This window comes from Vicia villosa, unplaced genomic scaffold (assembly GCF_029867415.1).
Source record: "Vicia villosa cultivar HV-30 ecotype Madison, WI unplaced genomic scaffold, Vvil1.0 ctg.000081F_1_1, whole genome shotgun sequence".
In the NCBI taxonomy this organism is placed as follows: Eukaryota; Viridiplantae; Streptophyta; class Magnoliopsida; order Fabales; family Fabaceae; genus Vicia; species Vicia villosa.
In genome coordinates, this window is record NW_026705004.1 from 1,711,125 (window position 1) to 1,736,155 (window position 25,031).

Below are 25,031 nucleotides of genomic sequence, written 5' to 3' on the forward strand. Positions count from 1 at the left end.
AGATTGTTAGCTTATTAATAGTGTACTAATGTTCTTTAGTTTGTTTGATACAGGTTCAATGGCTCCGGATAGAGATGCTCCACCTGAAAACTCACAAGAAAACTCACAAGAAAGAGATGCTCAAGAAAGAGATGCTCCGGGTACAAATGCTCCACCTGATACTGAAGCAAAAGAAGTTGCACGAGGCATCACCATTAGACAGCGCTTAGTCGATAGCTTCATGTCATCCGGCAATACAGAAAGTCTGATTCTTTGGGCGTATAATACCCGACCAGTAGGGTTAGTTTCTCATTCTTGGTTCATTTAATCTTTGTTTCTTTTGCGTAGCAAAATTTTTATATAACCTATTGTTTTAATTTATAGAGCACACTGGTTGTTGCTTGCTATCAACCCGTTAAGAGAAGTTGTATATTTTCTGAATTCGGTAGATGGTGAGTGGAGCAATTATCCGGCTATGAAGGAAATTATTGATTTGTAAGTGGGATCGTTCTAAATATTCTTGTATATTTATATATTTAATTATTTGTGAGATTGATCTAAATATATGCTTTTATATTTTTGTTAGATCAATACAAGTGTTCCGAAGTCAACGAGACGCACAGGTATCCCGGACTAAATCAAACAACATTACTTGGATCAAAGTGCAGGTACATTATTTTTCAGAATTTTGCTTATAATATTTATGCTACTTGATAAAACAAGACAACTATAATTTCTTATTTGTTTTTCTATGTAGTGTCCGATACAGCGGAACAGTTCAGACTGCGGATACTTTGTTTTGAGGTTTATGAAAGAAATCCTTCAAATGAATCAATTAGAGATTCCAATCACGGTATGGATTTATAACTTAATTAGATAACTTCTTATAATTTATTACATTTAACTAAATCATTCATATTATGTTTTTATTTTGTAGTACTTTGACGAATTCCGTGCTGCTTCTTACACGAAACTTAAGTTGGAAGAAATCAAAGAGGAATTGTGTCAATTTTATATTCATCAGCTATTCATGTAGTAGGATTTGTTTCGATTTGAAGAGAATATTATAGTACTCTAGAATATATGGTTACTAACTTTGTTCATATTGTTGCCAATTAATATTTGAAGTATAATATTGTCGATGTTAGAGATTTAGTTTGATTGACATAATGATGTATATATATAATTTTGGATATTATAATGGTATTATATTAGTATATATATAGTCCTACCTATGGTTGAAAATATATTGTCGAAAATATATTACAGGTCGAAAATATTACAGGTTGAAAATATATTACAGGTCGAAAATATTACAGGTCGATCTGGGAGGCTGAAATTATAGGATGCACTTTAAAATATCTCATTTAGCAACGACAGCGCTTTTAAAAAGCGCTCTTAAAGGTCCACATACGAAAGCGCTTTGTTACAAAAAGCGCTGCCAAAGATTAAAAAAAAAAAAGAAAAAAAACGCAACCTACCAAAGCGCTTTTGGAAAAGCGCTCTAGTAGGGGGGGCTACCAGAGCGCTTTTTCCAGCAAAAGCGCTCTTATAGGGGGTCTACCAGAGCGCTTTTTCCAGAAAAAGCGCTCTTATAGGGGGGTCTACCAGAGCGCTTTCTGTAAAAAGCGCTCTTATAGGGGGGTCTACCAGAGCGCTTTTTCTGGAAAAAGAGCTCTTATAGGGGGGGTCTACCATAGCGCTTTTAAAAGCGCTTTCGTAGCCTACGCCAGCGCTGGCTTTGGCAGCGCTTTAAAGCGCTGTTAAAGGCCAAAAAAAGCGCTTTTAAAGCCCACGCGTGTTGTAGTGAATATTAAGGCATTTAAAATATCATATAAGTATATAAGTCATGTACTAACAAAATTAGTAATACTTTAACGAGGTAAACTTTTACGAGTTTATTAGTGAATTATATTTAGGTAAAAACAAATTGACGTTAAAACATGAGTTTGACAACCTTGCTCGTATCACAATAAAATGAATTAACAATTTAAATATTAGATGACTAACTAAGTGATGTAGGAAGGCTAGTTGCGCGTATTAAAGAAGAAATCATGCTTCGGAAAATATTTTAATATTTAAGCAATTTTTAGTTTTAATATTTAAGCAATTTTTTTTATTATCTAAGCAATTTTTAGTTTTTTTGTTGTTGATTAAAATCACGTTAGCGTCTATTAAAGCCCATCAGGGTTTCTTAGTTTTCTGGATTTAAAGATTTTTGGTGTAACCATAAGGATTATATTTCATTATAATAAAATTTAGTGTTTTCCTTTCTCTTTCTAGTGGATTCCAGAGCTTATCTGACAGGTTTTACCCTTGCAGTCCTGTGTTTTTATTTTAGGTTTAGCGCTTGCTAATCCTTAGGGTTTACGACTCCATCAGTTGGCAACAGAGTAGGTTTTCTCCTGTTTTTTTCGTAGCTTGACAACCATGGTGATCAAATGGTGACTAGAGCAGATCTGGAGGGAATTACAATGAATTTCACCGTGGCTCTAACTGCTTTGACTCAACAGATGGCGACTTTAGAAAATCAGATAAACAACACCAATAAAATGGAAATCGATAAAGAGACAGAAGTCACGGACCAATTAGGGTTCCACGAGGGTGGAAACAACCATGTTAAAGATTCAAATTCTGAAGAAGAAAAACCCTACATGGAAGAGGTTGATCGTGGGAATCGAAAGAACAACCGTGACTATCGAGTTGAAGCACATATTCCATTGTTCCATTGAACGATGGGAGTGAAGGATTTTCTTGATTGGAAGATCGGTGTCGACGGGTTCTTCGATGTTATGGGAGTTCCAAAGAACAAGCAAGTTAAAATGGTGGTGATCAGGCTTAAAAGTATTGTTATTGTCTGGTGGAATAAACTTATTGTTCAAAGGCAAAGGAAAAGGAAGGGGCCAGTCAAAACTTGGCAAAAAATGAAATAATTGATGTTAGAGTGGTTTTTGAAGGATAGAAAAACACTTAGAAAGGGGGAGGTTTGAATAAGTGTAGCTTTAAAACTTGTAAGATAAAAACAATCTGCACAATGATTTTTATCCTGGTTCGTTGTTAACTAAACTACTCCAGTCCACCCCCTTGGAGTGATTTACCTCACCTTAGGATTTAATCCACTAATCACACGAGATTACAATGGTTTTCCACTTAGACAACTTCTAAGTCTTCTAGAGTATACTGATCACAACCCGATCACTCTAGGAACAATCTGCTTAGATACCCTCTAAGACTTTCTAGAGTATACTGATCAACAACTTGATCACTCTAGTTCTTACAACTTAATGTAAACAAATTCTAAGAGTTACAATGCTTCTAATAAAGCTATTATCACAACTGTGATTTTCTCTTAAGTTTAAGCTTAATCTCACTAATATATTACAACAGCAATGTAGTGAGTTTGATGAAGTTTGAGAGCTTTTGATTTGAACAGCTTTTCAGCGTTTTTGCATAAAGTCTTGTGTTCAGGATTCGTAATTCATAACCTTGCTTCTCATCAGAACTTTAATATATAGGCGTTTAAGAAGATGACCGTTGGGAGCATTTAATGCTTTGCGTAATCCGTACAACATTGCATTTAATGTTTCACTCTTTTGTCAACTACCTCGAGCCTTGCTTTCGCTGTGTCTACTGACGTTGCCTTTAATAGCTTTCAACGTTCCTTTTGTCAGTCAACGTAGCCTGCCAGCTAGTACTTGCTTCTGATCTGATGTTTGTGTAAACAACGTTTGAATATCATCAGAGTCAAACAGCTTGGTGCAGAGCATCTTCTTGTCTTCTGACCTTGAAGTGCTTCTTAGCGTGATACCATGAGAACTTCAGTGCTTCTGCTTCTGATCTCATGTTCTTCTGATGCTTCCATAGACCATGTTCTGATTCTGCTTGACCATCTTCTGATGTCTTGCCAGACCATGTTCTGATGTTGCATGCTGAACCTTCTGAGTCAGTGCTTCTTGCGCTGATTTTGTGCAAACTCTTTATATAATTCCTGAAATGGAAATTGCGTAGTATTAGAGTACCACATTATCTCATACAAAATTCATATACATTGTTATCATCAAAACTAAGAATATTGATCAGAACAAATCTTGTTCTAACAATCTCCCCCTTTTTGATGATGACAAAAACATATATAAATGATATGAATTTGCGACCAGAATATCAGACGGCTAAAGACAATTACACATCTATAGCATAAGCATATAAACATAGTGTGTGAATATGTCTCCCCCTGAGATTAACAATCTCCCCCTAAGATAAATAATCTCCCCCTGGAATAAATACTGGAAGAAATTTATAAATAAAGGACTTCCCTGAGTATTTTCCATTTCAGTTGAGACGATCACATATGCTTAGATCTTCAGAACATTCATAGCTTCTGCTTCTTGCTTCCATAGGACAGCTCCAGAGCTTGAATTTCTTCTTGAATCATTGCATGCTAGATTGTATCATAACATTGTTGAATGTACCAGAGCATCATCAGATCATCTCTACATCCTGAAATGTTACAAAACAAACTAAACGACAAAAGTCAGAGCATGAATGAATCAGAACATAATATACGTATCAGAACATATAATATGTATCAAAGCAAAAACAATAATGTTTCAGAGCATATTTAGAACTAAAACATGCATCAGAACATATAAGGAATAAGAATGTGTTAGAGCATATTCTATCATCAGAATATCATAACATTCTTCCTTCTTGCTTCTGATCTTGAAGCTTTACAGCACTCAGCTTGCTTCAATTTTCATGAGCTTGTTTCCATACAGAATTGTTTTTCCTTCCATGAGCTTGATTCTATACAGAATTGCTTTTCCCCATGTCTTTGCTTCTCATGTTGAGCTTTTAAGAATATCTTCACTTCCTGCAAAACACTCAAAGACATAGAACATGCACATTCTGTTAGAAATGTGGAGTCTTTCTCTCAGCAACTGATAATATAAATCATATCATTTATCACATTTTCTCCCCCTTTTTGTCATAACATCAAAAACACAAAAGATTCAGATGAAAAACAAAACAAAATGAGAGAAAAGAAGATAATTTTCATTGATAACAAAAGAGAGAATTATCAGAAAGTACAAGGAAGATGCATAGAAGACATATGCAAGAAACAAAGAAACAACTAAGACACAAAGGACTAAGACGACCCTAGCTTAGACATAATCTTGGCCAGCATGTCATGAATCCCAGCATTGCTCTCAGTCTGCCTCTCCATGAAAGCGCGGAACTCAGCATTGGTGTCTTCTTGCTTGTCCATACGAGAAGCTAGCTCAGCTTGGTTCTTCTAAATAACCTCTAGAGTCTTCGCCAGAAGAGAGGGTTCACCAGAAGAAGCTTCACAACTTCTGTTTAGAGGGACAGCATTCTCAACAGCAGCTTCCATTGTGAGATCATCATCTTGTTTTTCCTCAACAGGAATAGACTCAGCAGGATGATCTTCAGCATCAGCTTCTTCCATATGAGCATCTTCTTCATACTCAGGAGCAGGAAGATCAGAATCTCCATTTTCAAGAGCTTGAAGAATGGCAGCGAGATTCCTTGGAGCAGAAGGACCTTCAACTTCTGGCGGGTCAACAACTTCTGGAATGACCAAGTTGGGGTCTTCCTCAGAAGGATTTTCCCTCAGAAAGTCAAACAGTGACTTGAAGTCTCCAGTCAGAACTGGATACTTAGGTCTCCAGACCACAATATCCCTGCAAGGATTGTCCAGCTCATCAGAAACTTGTGCTTCTGCAAGTTCATCAATGAATTCCTTCTCTTCAAAAATATATCTCCCTCCAAGACGACTGAACCAGAAGTCTTCATAGGGTCTCAGAATTCCACAAGGTCGGGGAGCAAGTTCTACACAAATTTCCTAAAGTTCTTGAAAATAAGCATCTGCTTTTCTTCAGAAGATTCTCCAGAATTTTCGCATAGCAACATCATTTAATCTAGCATGTTCAACTATTCTGAGAGTATCAAAGACTCTTCTGATATTCCTCTTTACCATTTCATAGATTACACCAATAGGGTATGCTTGGCGGGATTTTATTTTGGTTATGGGAGAATCTGGGTTTGGGACAGAATAGGGTTGAGGCTCTCTACCCAAACGGAAGGATGATTCTGCTTCATTCTCAGAATCTTACACTACCATCTCAGCTTCAGGACGAGGCTTGGGTGTGTAGTTGCAGTCACGGAGCAATTGCTCATGTGATGCAGAATCTGGAATATCTGATACAGAAGGATTATTTTGAGAGGTGGAAGGAATGGGTTCATAGTTTCCATGAGGTGGGGGTTGAGAAGTGGATATATTTGTGTGAGGTGGAAAGAGTGTTTGAAGGGGTTAGATGTCAAGAACAGGGGTTTCAATGGCCTGGTCAGAAGCAAGGTTGGTTGTGATGGGTGGAGATGAAGGAATGAGAACATTTGTGATGGGTGAGTGAGGAGGAGTAAGAATTTTGGTTACAGGAGAAGAAGGAGGTGTGAGAACATGGATATTTATGGGTGATTCTGATGGGCCTTTTTCTGGTTGATTTACTGGTTCAGGGGTTTGAGCAACATTTATTGGTGTAACTTCTGAACGTAAAGCAGGAACATAATCAGGTTCAGAGAGATGTATACCTTTGGAAACCTTCTGAATAGCTTCAAACACAGCCTCCAGTTTCCTCTGCTTCTTACTCTTCTACTCTTCCACAATCTTTGCTTTCCCTAGAGAAGTTTCTCTTCTTCTGGTAGATTCCAGTTTCTCCTTCTCATTATCAACAGCCTTCTGACCTTTAACTACTTGAGTTGTTGGTTCTTGAATAATTCTTTCTGGCTGATTCACAGCTTCTTGAGCTTCTTCTTCTTCATCCGAATCATTAATGATTAATTTTCTTTTTCTTGTCTCCTTCTTTTCAACAGCCTTTTCACTTTCCACATTCTTATTTTTCATTTTTCTCTTCTTCTTCTTCTCAACAGTCTCTTTTTCTCTATCTTTATTTTCAACAACAACTTCCTGAACTCCTTCAGCAACAACTTCTACTTGAGCAGCTTTCTCAACAGCATCAGTAGCAGCAGCTACACTTTGGACTACCTTTTCCTGGTTAACAGAAGGATGATCAAATTTTCGCTTTGTCCTTCTTTCCTTCTTGACAATAGCTTCAGGTGCAGCTTCTGAAACATCTTCTGAAGCAGCAGGCCTGGAAGTGGAAACTTTCTTGCGACCACCCTTAGCAGGAGCAACTTTGCCTTCTTCTTCCTTGAGTGAGTTCAGATATATAGTTCTGACTCCTGGAAGCTCACTTCTGAAGAAGGACTCAAAGTCAGCAAGAACAGGATCTCTTCTGCTTCTTGCTCCAGGAAGAGGTTGAGAGGTTTGTACAACAACATCAATAACACTCATCTTTCTCAAGGTGAGAGCATTCAAGCAACTTCCAGTATCAACAACAAGATCTTTGATGATCCCTTGAGCTTCCAGGTCCTCAACAATCTTGGAATGAACCAGAAGATTTGTAATAATTCTTCCAAAAGGAATAATAGTACACTTCTTTTTTCTGAAAGCATTTCTGGAATCCCTCACAGCATTCCTCATGTGATTGAAGATTATGTAGATAACATCAACCTTCTTCTGAGTGGCAATGCAATACAGAATGTATTTCTGCTCATTGTTGACAAAATCTGCAGAATGGGTTGCTTTCCTGTGATAGAAACACCCCAGAAGAATCTTGGTCCAGATTTTGTAGAGATCCTTCATGCCCTTGTCACGATCGGTTTTCTTCACGTCTTTATAGAGAGTAGCCAATACCTCATCCCAATCAGCCCTTTGATCAATTTCATAAGCACCCTCAGGGTTTCTTAGATCAAACATCATTCTCAGGATGTTTTCAGTAACAACCACAAAATTCCCATGGACAAAGGACAGAATAGATTTAGGAGCAACAACAGCATGCACCCAAAATTCCTTTATAAGATCTGGTTAAACCGGTCCACAGAACTCAGCAAATAATGAAGTCCATCCTTGAAATATGATATCTTATTTAAGATGATACTCATGTTCTTCAAGACTGTCAAAGTCTACCATAAGTTCACAGATAACTTCCAACTCCTTTTTGGGAATAGAGCAAGAGATAACCGGAACGATTTGCTGATCTTCTTCTTGAAGATGGAGAGGAGCAGATGAACTAGCGTTGAGAGATGATGAGGCAGCCATTGAAACAGTACTGAGATTGCAAGAAATATTTCTAGGTTTGCGCTTAGGGTTAGAGAAAAGGCCAAAGAAGTTACAAAAGTGCATGCACAAGGAGAGAGAGAATGAGAGCGAAAAAGATAAACGTTATGATTTGAAATGTATTTATAGAGGCGGATTTGAAAAAGAATGCAATAAAATTATGAGAATGAATAGTTACAGAATCAAATGAAATGAACTGCATTAATTGATGAGTGACGTTAGGTGAGAGAACATGGTAATTGAAATGATTTAACACAGTTACCAAGGGCGGCGTCCCATCAAATTCACTCACGCTTTTACCATCCGTGCAAACACGTGTTCGCCATCAGAAACACTTGATGACAACTGTGTTGCATTGCATTTGCTTCTGATGATGAATAGAGCTTTTCATCTTCTGATTCTGGTCATTGATGAAGGATAGAAAAACACTTAGAAAGGGGGGGTTTGAATAAGTGTAGCTTTAAAAACTTGACAGATAAAAATAAATTGCACAGTTATTTTTATCCTGGTTCGTTGTTAACTAAACTACTCCAGTCCACCCCCGCAGAGATGATTTACCTCAACTGAGGATTTAATCCACTAATCGCACGGATTACAATGGTTTTCCACTTAGTCAGCAACTAAGTCTTCCAGAGTCTTCTGATCACACACTGATCACTCCAGGAACAACTGCTTAGATACCCTCTAAGACTTTCTAGAGTATTCTGATCCACACGATCACTCTAGTTACAACCTGCTTAGATAACCTCTAAGACTTCCTAGAGTATTCTGATCCACACGATCACTCTAGTTCCTTACAACTTAATGTAATCAATTCTAAGAGTATTACAATTGCTTCTTAAAAGCTATAATCACAAACTGTGATATTTCTCTTAACGTTTAAGCTTAATCTCACTAATATATTACAACAGCAATGTAGTGAGCCTTGATGAAGATGAAGATTCTGAGCTTTGTGTAGAACAGAGTTTCAGCAAGTTAATGTAAGTTGTTTTTATTCAAAATCGTTAACCTTGCTTCTCATCAGAACTTCATATTTATAGGAGTTGGAGAAGATGACCGTTGAGTGCATTTAATGCTTTGCGTGTTCCGTACAACATCGCATTTAATGTTATACGCTTTTGTCAACTACCTCGAGCCTTGTTCACGCTGTGTCTACTGACGTTGCCTATAATAGCTTTTAACGTTCCTTTTGTCAGTCAGCGTAGCTTGCCACTTGTACTTCCTTCTGATCTGATGTTTGTGAATACAACGTTTGAATATCATCAGAGTCAAACAGTTTGGTGCAAAGCATCTTCTGATCTTCTGACCTTGAAGTGCTTCTGAGCGTGATACCATCAGAACTTCAGTGCTTCTGTTCTCATGTTCTTCTGATGCTTCCATAGACCCATGTTCTGATTCTGCTTCGACCATCTTCTGATGTCTTGCCAGACCATGTTCTGATGTTGCATGCTGAACCCTTTGAGACAAAGCTTCTGAGCGTTGAATTATGCATACTCTATATATATTTCCTGAAAAGGAAATTGCATTGGATTAGAGTACCATATTATCTTAAGCAAAATTCATATTATTGTTATCATCAAAACTAAGATAATTGATCAGAACAAATCTTGTTCTAACAATCTCCCCCTTTTTGATGATGACAAAAACATATATAAATGATATGAATTTGCGATCAGAAAGAGCAGACGGCAAAAGACAAATTACACAGTTATAGCATAAGCATATGAATATGTCTCCCTCTGAGATTAACAATCTCCCCCTGAGATAAATAATCTCCCCCTGAAATAAATACTCGAAGAACTTTAATAAAAGACTTCCCTGATTATTTCGGTAGAGACGATCACATAAGCTTCTGTCTTCAGAGAATTCATAGCTTCTGACTTCTGCTTCCATTGGACAGCTTCAGAACTTGAATTTCTTTAGATCCCTAGAACACTTCCAGCTTCTGATTCCTGCTTCCATCTAGGACAGCTTCAGAACTTGAATTTCTTTGATCTTTAGAACATTCACAGCTTCTGATTTCTGCTTCCATCTAGGACAGCTTCAGAACTTGAATTTCTTTGATCTTCTGAACATTCACAGCTTCTGATTTCTGCTTCCATTTAGGACAGCTTCAGAACTTGAGTTTTCTGGATCTTTAGAACATTCACAGCTTCTGATTTCTGCTTCCCTCGGATAGCTTCAGAGCTTTGAATTTCTACCAACATCACTTCATGCTAGATTTGTATCAGAACATTGTTGAATGTACCAGAGCATCATCAGAGCATCTCTACATCCTGAAATGTTACAGAACTAAAACTAAACGACAAAAGTCAGCATGAACGAGTCAGAACATAAAATGTATATTGGCACACATGATATGTATTAGATCCATATAGGCTAAAATAATGTATCAGAGCAAATAGAATTTTGTCAGAGCAAATAGACAAATATGGATCAAATTCTATTATCAGTGCTTCTGATTTCTGAAGCTTGACAGCACTCAGCTTGCTTCAGTTTCCATGAGCTTATTCTTTTTACAGAATAACACTTCTTATGGTTTTGCTTCTTGTGTTTGCTTTGAAGATTCTCTTCACTTCTTTATACCTGCAAAACACTTAAACCATATAGAACTTGCAGTTCTTGTTAGTAAGAACAACTGATTAAATCAAATCATTTATCACATATTTCTCCCCCTTTTTGTCATATCATCAAAAACAGAAAAGATTCAGAGACAAACAAAACGAAACACACGGAGGAAGAAGATGATTTCATTGAAGTTCAAACAGCAGGTACAGAAGTACATGAAGATAAGTAAGATCAGATGCACAAAGACAGATGCAACGAAAAGAAAGAAACAACACAGACTCAATCTAAGATGGCCCTAGTCTTGACAAGATCTTGGCCAGCATCTCTTGAACCTCATTGTTGTGTCCATCTTGCCTCACCATGAAAGCTCTATACTCAGCATTGAGTGAGCTTTGCTCATCCTGTCTCTTCTGAATTTCTTCCAGAGTCCTTGCAAGACGAGAAGATTCATCAGAAGAAGCTTCAACGCTTTCAACCACAGGAATAGCAACTTGATCTATAGCTTCCATGGATAGATCATTTGCAGGGATTTCCTCAACAGGATCTGATTCAGCAACATGATCTTCAGCATCTGCTTCTTGCATAGAAGCATCTCCATATTCTGCAGCAGGAATTTCCGAGTCTCCATTCTCAAGTGCTTGAAGAATGGCAGCTAGATTCCTGGGAGCAGAAGGACCTTCAACTTCTGGTGGGTCAACAACTTCTGGAATGACCAAGCTTGGATCTTTCTCAGAAGGGTTTTCCCTCAGATAATCAAAGAGAGTCTTGAAGTCTCCGAGCAGAACAGGATAATCAGGAATAAAGATAACGATATCCCTGCATGGATTTGCTTCCATTTCAGCAGCCAGTCTTGCTACTTCCAATTCATCCACAAAGGGCTTCTCCTCAGCAGCAACACAATTTCTGAGAGGATGGTAGTATATACCATTATCATCCTCCAGAAGGTAACAAGGGTAACCAGGGGCAGCAGCCACTAGTCTTTTCTGTACTCCCATTGCTTCTACTTGAAAATCCTTGCGAAATCTTCTCCAGAGATTTCTTGTAGAAACATCATCCAGACCATTTAGAAATGCATCCTTCAGAAGGTCAAGGCTGTTAATCACCTCATGTCTGAAAAGTTCCAGGTAGGTATAGGGTTCAGGTTCAGGCGGATTGAAGGTGAATTTGTAGTCAGGGTAGAGAAGACAGTAAGGTTTGGATTTTCTGGTAGGTAAGGGATGGGATATAGAAGGTGGAGGTGCGGTGGATGAGGAAGAAGGGATATCTGAGAGAATGATTGATGAGGATGGAATATCAGAAATGATAGATTGAGACAAGGATGGAGTATTTGTAAAGGGAATTGGTGAGAAAGATTTATCAGAAGGAGTTGGGGGAAGAATACTTAAAGGTGTGGGGTTTAGAATGGGAGAGGAGAAGGATGATGGAGAAGGATTTGGTAAGGTGAAGTTTATTTTTGGTTCAGATGGAGGTGATTGGAAAGATGGTTTAGGGACAGAAGGAGGTGGAGTAAAAACCTGTCTGGAGATTTGTACAGAAGAAGAAGATCTGGTTCTGCGAAAGGAATCTCTGATCCTTTTATCTCTTCGTTCTTCAGAGTCCACCTTGTCAGGATCATAGGTGACCCTCAACTTCTTGGCTTTCTCAGCCTCATCTTCTCGGGCTTTTCTTTTAATTCTAGCCTTTTGTTCCTTCTGATCCTTCTTCAAAATGTCAGCCTTGGACGGAAGTACTCTGCCACGGATCCAAGCAGGATCAATATCTGATTGCTTCCTAACACAATCTTCCAGGTAAGACTTGACAACCTGATGCAGTTCTTCTTGAAACAAGGAGGCAAAACCTTCAACAGCAACTCTTCTTGAGAGAATGTCAGGAAAGCTTGGGCACACAGAAGGTACATTTTGAATGAGTTCTAATCTGAACAAATCCACACCATTAAAAATGGGACCTTGAACTACTCCAAGCAAATGGGATGCATTGAGTTTTCTGATGGAGTCCAGCACTTTGCTTTCAGTAAGAATGTCTGAAATCATTCTTCCAAACGGAATAGTCGTTCTTGAAAGATGAGGGTACTTCGCCCTTTCCTCTTCTCTTGACTCAAGGATTGAAGTCTTCAGATTCTCAAACAGAATGTGAGAAATGTTGATCTCAGTCTTTTTGCCAATGCAGAAAAGAGTGTGCTTGTGATCTGGACTGATGTAAGAAGAGGAGAGCATCCTTTTTCTGTGGTGAAGAGAACCTAGAATAATCTCAGCCCATACTCTATAAAATGGCCTCAAGGTGCCTGTGTTATTCGAGTCAATCCCAGAAGTCTGAGAGATTTGTTTTTCAACTATCGACCAATCAACAGATGCATGTCGAAAACCAGACCAACCTTCTTCATCATTCAGATTGTATAGCTTTCTGATCAGTTTTTCAGAGATAACCACTTCATGCCCTAGCACGAATGAAATGATGGCCGTTGGGGTAACCGTTGCATGTACCCAGAAATCCTTCACAAGATCAGGATAGATTGGACCAACCAATCTATTAAGGTACTTGGACCATCCTTGCTCAAGGATTCTTGCATCACACTTAAAGCCATTCGCTTTAAGATTGTTTAAGTCCACAGCAGTTTCACATAAAACCTCCAAGTCCTTCGTGGGTATCAAGCAAGTTTTCAAAGGAGCATATTCATAATTTCGTAGAAGGATTTGTGAAGAAGTAAGTCTTTCTTTTGAGAAAGATGAACAAGAGGAAGAGTTCATGATGATTATGTCATAAGATTAGAACAAAGACTAGGGTTTGAAAAAGAAAAACAGATGCAGCGAAAAAAAATGTACAACAAAATAGAGAGACGGAGAAAAGAATGAAGTTGAAGCGGGCTATTTAAAAGATTTGAAAATAAATTAAATCATTTTGCATTAAATGAGAAATGACATTAGGAGAGATAGCATGGTAAATGAAATGATTTAATACAGTTACCTAGGTCGGCGTCTTTTCAACTGCACGCTTCGTACTGACCGTAGAGACACGTGTTCATCATCAGATAATGGATGATAGGTGTGAAATATTCAATAGGCTTTACGCCTTCTGATTCCAATCACTGCTTCTGAATTGATCAAGTTTCTCTTCTGGAAACACTCCTTCTGAAGTGTGCTGATATAAATCTGAATGATCTTCTGATCCATTACTTCTGATATACACAGCTTCTGGAGATTCACTTCTTTGTTCTGCAGCTTCTGATAAGATAAAACTGTATTTGCAGAAATTCTTAAGCTGCTTTGTTTCATCAGAAACAAGTTTATCATCAAACCAGATATTTATTGATTCGTTCACAATCAATGTTTCAATATTGTATATTCTGTAGCATTTAGAGCATTCAGAATACTCAAGAACGAAACATCATTGCCATAGAAACAAACAAAACATATGGTTCCAAGACTAATAAACTTTCTTTTCTGATCTCCTACGATCATAGTTTCTTCAACAGATTTAAGTACCAGAACTTGGAAGACAATCCTTCTTCCCTTCAAGTGTTGAGACCAACTTGAGTCCAGGTGACATGACATGTTGACTTTTATCTTCTTTGTCGCCAAGAGAATCTGCAAAAGAAAGTCTTTTTCTTTGGTACCCACATCTTCTTGGGTCCTTTCTTGTTAGATTTTCTCAAGTTCTGATTGAACTTGGGTTTAACATTGTAAGCAATAGGAGGAACAGCATGATAATTTTTAATGTGAGTTTCATGATATTTCCTAGGTTGTGTCACATGCTTTTTGGTGTGTGTTATGTGAAAACTTTGAGCATGTGAAGTGTGCCTAATATCATGGGAGTGGCCATACTTGAACTGATCATACAATGGCTTGTATGTGAATTTCATTTCATCAACAGGTTCAAGTTTGTATGGGGTTTCACCCTCAAAACCAATGCCGACTCTTTTGTTTCCAGACACAGCATATATCATAGAAGCTAGCTGACTTCTGCCAATACTTCTAGATAAGAACTTCCTGAAACTTAAATCATATTCTTTCAGAATATGGTTTAGACTAGGAGTGGATTTTTCTGAATCAGAAGGAGATCCAACATTATTGGATAATTTTAAAAGTTTTTCTTTTAATTCAGAATTCTCCAACTCAAGCTTCTTTGTTTCAAATTCAAATAGCTTTTTCAGCTTTTTGTATTTGAGACTAATCTGAGACTTGAATTCCAGAAGTTCAGTTAGACCGGAAACTAACTCATCTCTAGTAAGTTCAGAAAATACCTCTTCAGAATCTGATTCTGATGTAGATTCTGATCCGTCATCTTCTGTCGCCATCAGCGCACAGTTAGCCTGCTCATCTTCAGAGTCTGAATCATCTTCTGACTCATCCCAGGTTGCCATAAGACCTTTCTTCTTATGAAACTTCTTCTTGGGATTTTCCTTCTGAAGTTTTGGACATTCATTCTTGAAGTGTCCAGGCTCATTGCATTCATAGCACATGACCTTCTTCTTGTCAAATCTTCTGTCATCAGAAGATTCTCCACGTTCAAATTTCTTTGAACTTCTGACGCCTCTGAACTTCCTTTGCTTGTTCTTCCAGAGTTGATTTAGCCTTCTGGAGATCAAGGACAGTTCATCTTCTTCTTCAGATTCTGATTCTTCAGGATCTTCTTCTCTAGCCTGAAAAGCGTTAGTGCATTTCTTGATATTGGATTTTAATGCAATAGACTTACCTTTCTTTTGAGGCTCATTTGCGTCCAGCTCTATTTCATGACTCCTCAAGGCACTGATAAGCTCTTCCAGAGAAACTTCATTCAGATTCTTTGCAATCTTGAATGCAGTCACCATAGGACCCCATCTTTTGGGTAAGCTTCTGATGATCTTCTTTACGTGATCAGCCTTGGTGTATCCCTTGTCAAGAACTCTCAATCCAGCAGTAAGAGTTTGAAATCTTGAAAACATCTTTTCAATGTCTTCATCATCCTCCATCTTGAAGGCTTCATACTTCTGGATTAAAGCGAGAGCTTTAGTCTCCTTGACTTGAGCATTTCCTTCATGAGTCATTTTCAAGGACTCATATATGTCATAGGCCGTTTCCCTGTTAGATATCTTCTCATACTCAGCATGAGAGATAGCATTCAGCAAAACAGTTCTGCATTTATGATGATTCCTGAAAAGCTTCTTCTGATCATCGTTCATTTCTTGCCTTGTCAGCTTTACGCCACTGGCATTTACTGGATGTTTGTAACCATCCATCAGAAGATCCCATAGATCACCATCTAGACCAAGAAAGTAACTTTCCAGTTTATCTTTCCAGTATTCAAAGTTTTCACCATCAAATACCGGCGGTCTAGTATAACCATTGTTACCGTTGTGTTGCTCAGCAGAGCCAGATGTAGATGTAGACTTTGCACTTTCATCACCCATCTTTTACTGAAGCGTTTTTCTCTTCCTGAATCTTTTCTAAACACGGTTAAGTGCTTGCACCTTAGAACCGGCGCTCTGATGCCAATTGAAGGATAGAAAAACACTTAGAAAGGGGGGGTTTGAATAAGTGTAGCTTTAAAAACTTGACAGATAAAAATAAATTGCACAGTTATTTTTATACTGGTTCGTTGTTAACTAAACTACTCCAGTCCACCCCCGCAGAGATGATTTACCTCAACTGAGGATTTAATCCTCTAATCGCACGGATTACAATGGTTTTCCACTTAGTCAGCAACTAAGTCTTCCAGAGTCTTCTGATCACACACTGATTACTCCAGGAACAACTGCTTAGATACCCTCTAAGACTTTCTAGAGTATTCTGATCCACACGATCACTCTAGTTACAACCTGCTTAGATAACCTCTAAGACTTCCTAGAGTATTCTGATCCACACGATCACTCTAGTTCCTTACAACTTAATGTAATCAATTCTAAGAGTATTACAATTGCTTCTTAAAAGCTATAATCACAAACTGTGATATTTCTCTTAACGTTTAAGCTTAATCTCACTAATATATTACAACAGCAATGTAGTGAGCCTTGATGAAGATGAAGATTCTGAGCTTTGTGTAGAACAGAGTTTCAGCAAGTTAATGTAAGTTGTTTTTATTCAAAATCGTTAACCTTGCTTCTCATCAGAACTTCATATTTATAGGCGTTGGAGAAGATGACCGTTGAGTTCATTTAATGCTTTGCGTGTTTCGTACAGCATCGCATTTAATGTTATACGCTTTTGTCAACTACCTCGAGCCTTGTTCACGCTGTGTCTACTGACGTTGCCTATAATAGCTTTTAACGTTCCTTTTGTCAGTCAGCGTAGCTTGCCACTTGTACTTCCTTCTGATCTGATGTTTGTGAATACAACGTTTGAATATCATCAGAGTCAAACAGTTTGGTGCAAAGCATCTTCTGATCTTCTGACATTGAAGTGCTTCTGAGCGTGATACCATCAGAACTTCAGTGCTTCTGTTCTCATGTTCTTCTGATGCTTCCATAGACCCATGTTCTGATTCTGCTTCGACCATCTTCTGATGTCTTGCCAGACCATGTTCTGATGTTGCATGCTGAACCCTTTGAGACAAAGCTTCTGAGCGCTGAATTATGCATACTCTATATATATTTCCTGAAAAGGAAATTGCATTGGATTAGAGTACCATATTATCTTAAGCAAAATTCATATTATTGTTATCATCAAAACTAAGATAATTGATCAGAACAAATCTTGTTCTAACAATTGATTCTGACTACCATTCTTTAGAAATGATCTAGTTCTGATAGGATCATATTTCTTTCCAAGGATCACATATTCTGAGTGAGCTGAGGTGAGTCTAGAAGATCTTCTGACTGTTGGCTCTTCAGAAATTCTGAGATTCTCTAAAGATGCAGCAACTTGATCTTCTGATTCTTTGCTTCTGAGACTTTGCTTCTTGGTTCTACAGCTTCTGATATATCAATATCTATATCTGCAAAATTTTCAAACTGCTTTGGCTTTTCAAGACCAAGCTTATCATCAAATCTGATATTGATTGATTCTTCTACAACCAATGTTTTAGTATTGTATACTCTGTAGCCTTTAGAGCGTTCAGAATATCCAAGAAGGAAACATTTTTGTGCCTTAGAATCAAACTTACCAAGATGATCTTTAGTATTCAGAATGAAACAGACACATCCAAAAGGATGAAAATATGAAATGTTGGGCTTTCTGTTCTTCCACAATTCATAAGGAGTCTTATTTAGAATAGGTCTTATAGATATTCTATTCTGAATATAACATGCAGTGTTTATTGCTTCTGCCCAGAAGTGCTTAGCCATATTGGTTTCATTGATCATGGTTCTGGCCATTTCTTGTAGAGTCCTATTCTTTCGCTCTACAACTCCATTTCGCTGTGGAGTTCTAGGGCAAGAGAAATCATGGGCAATACCATTTTCTTTGAAGAACTCCTCAAAGAATCTGTTCTCAAATTCACCACCATGATCACTTCTGACCTTTATGATTTTGCACTCCTTCTCAGATTGAATCTGAGTGCAGAATTCAAAGAACACTGAATGAGACTCATCCTTGTGTTTTAAGAACTTTACCCATGTCTAGCGGCTATAATCATCTACGATGACTAATCCATATTTCTTCCCTCTAACAGATGCTGTTTTGACCGGTCCAAACAGATCAATGTGCAGAAGTTCTAACGGCCTTGAGGAAGAGACAACATTCTTAGATTTGAATGCAGGTTTGGAGAACTTGCCCTTCTGACATGCTTCACAAAGAGAATCTGATTTGTATTTCTGATTTGGGAGTCCTCTGACTAGATTTAGTTTGTTAATCTGAGAAATCTTTCTCAAACTAGCATGTCCTAATCTTCTGTGCCAGACCCATTGCTCTTCAGAAACAGACATAAGGCAAGTCACCTTCTGCTTCTCAAGATCTGAAAGATCAATCTTATAAATGTTGTTCTTTCTCTTGCCTGAAAATAGGATTGAGCCATCCTTCTGACTTAAAGCCTTGCAAGACTTTTGATTGAAGATTATGTCATAACCATTGTCACTTAATTGACTTATGGACAATAAGTTATGTGCTAATCCTTCTACAAGAAGTACATTAGTTATGGAAGGAGAGTTACCAATACTTATGGTTCCAGAGCCAATAATCTTGCCCTTCTGATCTCCTCCAAACTTGACTTCTCCACCAGATTTAAGCACCAGGACTTGGAACATAGACCTTCTTCCCGTCATGTGTCGCGAGCACCCAGAGTCCAGGTACCATGACATTTTGTGCTTTGTCTTCTTTGCTGCTAAGGATATCTGCAACATAAATTATCTTCTCCTTAGGTACCCACAGTTTCTTGGGTCCTTTCTTGTTAGTTTTCCTCAAGTTCTGATTGAACTTGGGTTTAGCATGATAAGTAACAGGAGGAACAACATGATATTCTTTAGGTTTGGCAGCTTGATATTTTTTAGGTTGTGTCACATGCTTCTTGGTGTGTGAAGTGTTAAAACTTTTGGCATGTGAAGTGAGCCTAATATCATGTGAGTGGCCATATTTGAACTGATCATACAATGGCTTGTATGTGATTTTCAAATCATCAACAGGTTCAAATTTTTGTGGGGTATCACCCTGTTAGCTGAAGATTTCGTTTAGGAAGAAATGTCCTTCGAAAGTCTGAAATTCGAAGGAGGTGGTTACTGATGACCATCTTTGAAGATAGGGAATGGCTACTGATGGCCATGCTTCGAGAATGATGTTTAAGTTGAGACAAAGATACTGAGCAGCGAAGCTAAATTTGAGAAGAATAGTCTTTGGGACTTAGACGTTTTTGCGAAATATGCGAAGTACTGAAGCTTAGCGTGTTTTCGTGGCGTTATCGATTGTAACTATGTTGCCACGCGTCGAAGGAGGATTCAGGCGGGATGATTTGAATTTCGAAACAGTTTATGTAACCGCACGAAGACAGATGGCATCCCTGGATTTTCTATAGGCAACGTGGCATTAGATTAGTCTAGGACCGTTAGGGTCGAAATTAGTATAAATAAGGGTCTTAATGTTAGGATTCCGTGTGTTCATTTTGTACAAATCACTCACATATTGCTCAAGTATCAAGTGTTAAGAGAAAGAGTTCGCTGAGAAATGTACGTATGACACCAACACTAATTTAAATACATGTGTATTTTCCTTTATTCAAGTATCTTTCGATATTATTGCGCTTTCCTTTATCTTCTGTCATTTACATTCTTGCATTCTTTATTTTCATGTCATTTATCTTCGAAATATTTAACTTTTCTGCACTTTAAGATTCTTGCACTTTTACAAGTTTTGTCTTATGTTTTATCTCTAACTTTCGCTAGTGTTATATTTACGTGTATAACAAGGTGATTGCTAATCTTTATTTATTTGATTGAGCATTTCTTATTTCGAGACACACCAATCATAGACATAATTCAAACTATCATGAATAACAACCTATTTGACTATGTCCTAGGATCAATCTAGTCGATCCTGCGTGTAACATCCCTAATTACTAATCACCACTAATTATAATAATATTAGTAATTAGGCATGATTATGATGATTAGTAATTAGATGAGGATGATTGGAATGAAGTTTAAGTGGAGGGCAGATTAGTCTTTTCACTTGTGGACTATATAGACCTATTGTACACTCTAACTCATTCTTTCTTTTCCCATTTTTCCTTCCCACAATTAGAACAAATTCTGTAAAAAAACAAGAGCAAGTGGAGAGAAGAAGGGAGAGGCAGACAAGAGGAGGAAAAGAGAGGAGGAGGATTTCCAAAGTCCCTTGCATGCATCATCACCATCATTCTTAGCATCAAACCAGCCTCTATCCTTCAACTACTTCTTTTTAAGGTGGGTTTCTAGGTAGATTCTTGGGTAGAGGGTTAGGATTCACATGAATAAGGGTTGGGGTTTTGATAATTGATTGGATGCTCTTATTTGAATTGATGATTTTATGTTGTATGTTAGTGTGAAGCATGAATTTACTTGATCATTGATTACATGAACATGCATGTTGAATCCTTATGTGTGTAATCGTGAAATTGTGTTAAGTATGTCTCTACCATGTTTGGGTCTGTTTGGTTTGAGAAGAAATGTTTTGGAACTGATAAAATGCAGGAAAAATGGTATTTTTGGCTCTGGTTCAGTAAGCAATCAATTGCATTACAGTGTAAATCGATTGCTCTGCTCAAAATATGTGAATTTTGCTTCTAGTTCAGTAAGCAATCGATTTCACTATAAAATAAATCGATTGCACTGTTTAAAATTTGGGATTTTCGCTTCTGGTTCAGCGAGCAATCGATTGCACCATAGTGTAAATCGATTGCACCTGACAGTAAATTTCCCTTTTATTGTTATGACCATAACTAGAGCTCAGTAACTCGGAATTAGGCGCCGTCGGAGGCATTGGAAAGCTATTGGAAAGGGCTATGAGATTCCTAAACTTCCACATCTATATAAAACTCTTAATTATTAATAAAATCCATGTGTGTGTGTCTATGTATCTTATTTAATGAAATACAAACTTGGTAAATGAACCTTTAGATGCATAAGCAAGAGTAATGAGAGGAAGTTGGCCAACTTTTCCCTTTTTCCCATGGTGGCTACTTCCTAATTTCCTTTTGATTAATGGTGTGGTGTTTATGGGCGAGGGGTTAGAGGACAGACAAAAGGACAGTAACTACGAGTAGGCACGTTACATATATGTGGCTACTTCTTGTGAAGAAATTCCAAGGATGCCCCTGTGTCACATATATTGCAGGCATTCTTGGGCTTTGGTCTCGGGAATGGGTCGGCTCCATAGTTCAGGAGCTATTCTTCAGGGATGAACTCCCGAGGATGTGTACCTCACCTTCTCCTTTTGTCGTTTCCATTCTGGTGAATGTCTATGTGAGACTCGGGCCCGGGAAATTGGAGGAGTTGGATCATAATATTGATTCAATGTCGATCCCATGGTTCTCTATAGTCCATACTAACTACTTAACTTAAAAATTGAGATAAGAATTTATTTGCAAGTTTGAAGTAAAGGTACTTCGGAATCGGATGAAAATAGAATTCTCATCATAACTTTTGGCTTAGAACCTTGTAGAGCTGTGTGGACCCTAAGGTAGGGAAACCCACTGAGATTAGTATCTCATCCCATTCCAATTATTATTTTGCAGGCGCTTCTTCTTAGGATAAGGGAAAAGGTAAAGCGGTATGATGATGGACGTGATAGATGTTTCATGATGCTTTCGTTGTGGATCTTTTGTTTTGTAGCTATCTATGCTTATGTATTTTGACTTTACTAGTGTTGTAATGAATACATAACTTATGGCCGTTTAGGCGTATTGAATGGTTCAGTATCATCTTTTGGCTATGTAATACATTATTCTAGACATATGTTTTGCATGGTTATTACAGTTGGTATCAGAGCAGGTCGATTCTCGACCCAACCATGAAACATCAATAATTTAGCTTTTCCACATTTGTGTATGTTGCTGCTATATGGATTCTGTCATATTACCTAGTATTGAGCCTGATCAACTCGATGTCTATGTATGTGACAGGAGACTTCATGGCTGAGCAACCAAGGAGGAGGGGAAGGCCGAGAATTAATGCTGCCCAGAATCAAAATGAGAATCCTGAAGGAGGAGCCGGTGGTAATCAATGGGTACAATTGATGCAAATGCAACAACAACATCAATTTCAGATGCAGCAGCAACAACAGGAGTTTATGACACACATGGTGCAGCAGATGCAGGGTACCCATCCACCTCCCCAACAGAATGATGGAAGTAGGGGTTTCCGAGAGTTTTACCGTATGAACCCTCCCGAGTTCCATGGTGATCTGGACCCACTCAAAGCTCATGATTGGCTCACCAGTATTGAAAGGATCTTTGAGGTGACACCGTGTTTAGAGGAAGACAAGGTGGTTTGTGCTACACAGATGTTGCGAGGACCAGCCGCTCGGTGGTGGACGAGTGCTTCCGGCAGGATGACTACTTTAGGAATTGATAAGACGTGGGAGCACTTTAAGGCAACAGTATTGGAAAAGTACTTCCCAGATAACATGAGGGCTCAAAAGGAACTAGAATTTCAAATGTTGCGCCAAGGTTCCATGACTGTGGCTGAATTTGCGGCAAGGTTTGAAGATATGGTGACGTATTCTAACCAAGCTCTCTATGCCCCGAATGAACGTTGGAAGATTAACCAGTTTAAGATTGGACTCCGAGGGGAGATAGATTATTGTGTGGGGCAGCAACGCTATAACACTTATGCTGAATTGCTTGAACAATGTTATATTGTTGAGCAAAGCCTGAAGAAGATTGAACAAGATAAGGAACAAGCCAAGCCAAGTCAGGAGGAACATAGAAGTACAAATCAGCACTTAAGGCCAAAGGGATCACCATCCAAAGGGAAGCAAAATCAGAATGTAAGACCGTCACGCTCGCCCTTTTGTGGTAGATGCAAGCAAAACCATTTTGGTGGCTGCAAGATTAACATAGATGGAAAGTGTTATACATGCGGCAAGGAAGGGCATTTCGCTAAGAATTGTCCAGATAGATACCGTCAAGGGGGAAATGCAGGAAGGGTATATACTCTTGACGCGAAGAAGGCGAAGGGCAACAACGAGTTAATTGCTGGTACGTGTTTAGTGAATAACCAGACATGTCTTATTTTGATTGATTGTGGAGCATCGCATTCCTTTATTTCACCACAGTGTTCAACGTCTCGGGTTAGAAGCTGTACCCTTAGATTCTTCGATGGTAGTTGGCATGGCAGTCGACGGTAATGTAGAAACTTCTTGGAAGTGTGAGGACTGTGTCGTGACTGTTGACGATCGAGTTTTCCTAGTAGATTTGATTTGTCTACCGCTTAAGAGGGTGGATGTGGTTTTGGGAATGGATTGGCTCTCTGCCAATTCAGTACTCATTAATTTTAAGGAGAGAGCTATCCTGGTTCCAACTGTTGAAACTACTCCGGAAGACCCAATGACCACTCTCTTAGAAGGTACTATTCATATGATCAACTATTTATTTGATCAAGAGAAGAGTTTCATTCTTTTTCTAGCTGAGGATCCGAATGGAAAGTTATCTATTTCACAAATTCCGGTAGTTTGCGAATTTCCAGAAGTCTTTCCAGAGGATGTCACTTCCTTGCCTCCTGAAAGAGAAGTGGAATTCTCTATCGACTTGGTGCCAGGAACAGCCCCAGTTTCTGTTGCTCCTTATCGGATGTTGCCGATTGAACTTAAGGAATTGAAGGGCCAGTTGGAAGAGTTACTAGCTAAACACTTATGAGACCAAGTGTTTCTCCTTGGGGAGCTCCAGTTTTGTTGGTCAAGAAGAAAGACAGTGGGATGCGATTGTGTATAGATTACCGCCAGTTGAACAAGGTGACCATCAAGAACAAGTACCCGTTGCCTCGAATAGATGACCTGCTAGATCAATTAAGAGGAGCGTGTGTATTCTCAAAAATTGATCTGCGGTCGGGTTACCACCAGATTAGGGTGAAGAACTCAGATGTTCCAAAGACTGCATTTAGGACTCGGTATGGACATTATGAATTCCTTGTAATGCCATTCGGAGTGACAAATGCACCGGCTGTATTTATGGACTACATGAACCGAATATTTCAACCTTACCTTGACCAGTTTGTAGTAATCTTCATTGATGATATTCTCATCTATTCTCGGACACCGCAAGAGCATGCAGAACATCTAAAGATTGTTTTATCAGACTTGCAGGAGAAGCAACTTTTCGCCAAGCTCAGTAAGTGCGAATTTTGGATGACGGAAGTTAAGTTTCTTGGTCATGTCATATCCCAAGGTGGAGTAGCCGTGGACCCATCAAAAGTAGAAGCGGTAGTCAGTTGGGAGAGGCCTAAGAATGTTTCAGAGGTCAGAAGCTTCTTGGGTTTAGCAGGATATTATCGGAGATTCATCAAGGGATTTTCTCAAATAGCCTTACCTTTATCCCGACTCACTCGGAAGGAGGTCCAGTTTGTGTGGGACGAACTATGCGAGAAAAGTTTTATAGAACTAAAGGAGCGATTGACTACAACTCCTGTTTTGGTTATTCCGGGCCTCAATACCCCTTATGAAGTCTTTTGCGATGCATCGAAGAGAGGACTTGGAGGAGTCCTAATGTAGAATGGGCAAGTTGTGGCTTACATATCACGACAGTTGAGACCGCATGAAGAAAACTACCCTACTCATGACCTAGAATTAGCGGCTATTGTGTTTGCACTCAAAGTGTGGCGCCATTACCTTTATGGAGTTCACTTTAAAATGTTCAGTGATCACAAGAGCTTGAGGTACCTTTTCGATCAAAAGGAGTTGAACATGAGACAAAGGAG

General features: G+C 38.5%; 1 protein-coding gene and 1 long non-coding RNA gene across 2 annotated transcripts; both read left to right on the forward strand.

Annotated features, from left to right (window-relative positions):
• The first annotated feature begins 585 nt into the window (after positions 1-585).
• LOC131623829 (uncharacterized) lies at positions 586-1,019 on the forward strand. The gene is made up of 3 exons (XR_009290322.1): positions 586-647; positions 737-832; positions 917-1,019. It is a non-coding gene; the product is annotated as an uncharacterized LOC131623829 (long non-coding RNA).
• Positions 1,020-22,221: 21,202 nt separating this feature from the next.
• On the forward strand, positions 22,222-23,974 carry LOC131623828 (uncharacterized). Its single transcript, XM_058894834.1, has 2 exons — positions 22,222-23,317; positions 23,415-23,974. Exons 1-2 carry the CDS (start codon positions 22,222-22,224, stop codon positions 23,972-23,974), a joined length of 1,656 nt encoding a protein of 551 aa, XP_058750817.1.
• The last annotated feature ends 1,057 nt before the right edge of the window (positions 23,975-25,031 follow it).

What these genes read in the sequence shown, in the direction of transcription:
- LOC131623828 (XM_058894834.1), top strand. Translation starts at nt 22,222, where the DNA reads ATGTCTATGTATGTGACAGGAGACTTCATGGCTGAGCAACCAAGGAGG. An exon ending in CAACAACGAGTTAATTGCTG is followed by an intron (nt 23,318 to 23,414) that starts GTACGTGTTTAG and finishes GTCTCGGGTTAG; the next exon opens with AAGCTGTACCCTTAGATTCT.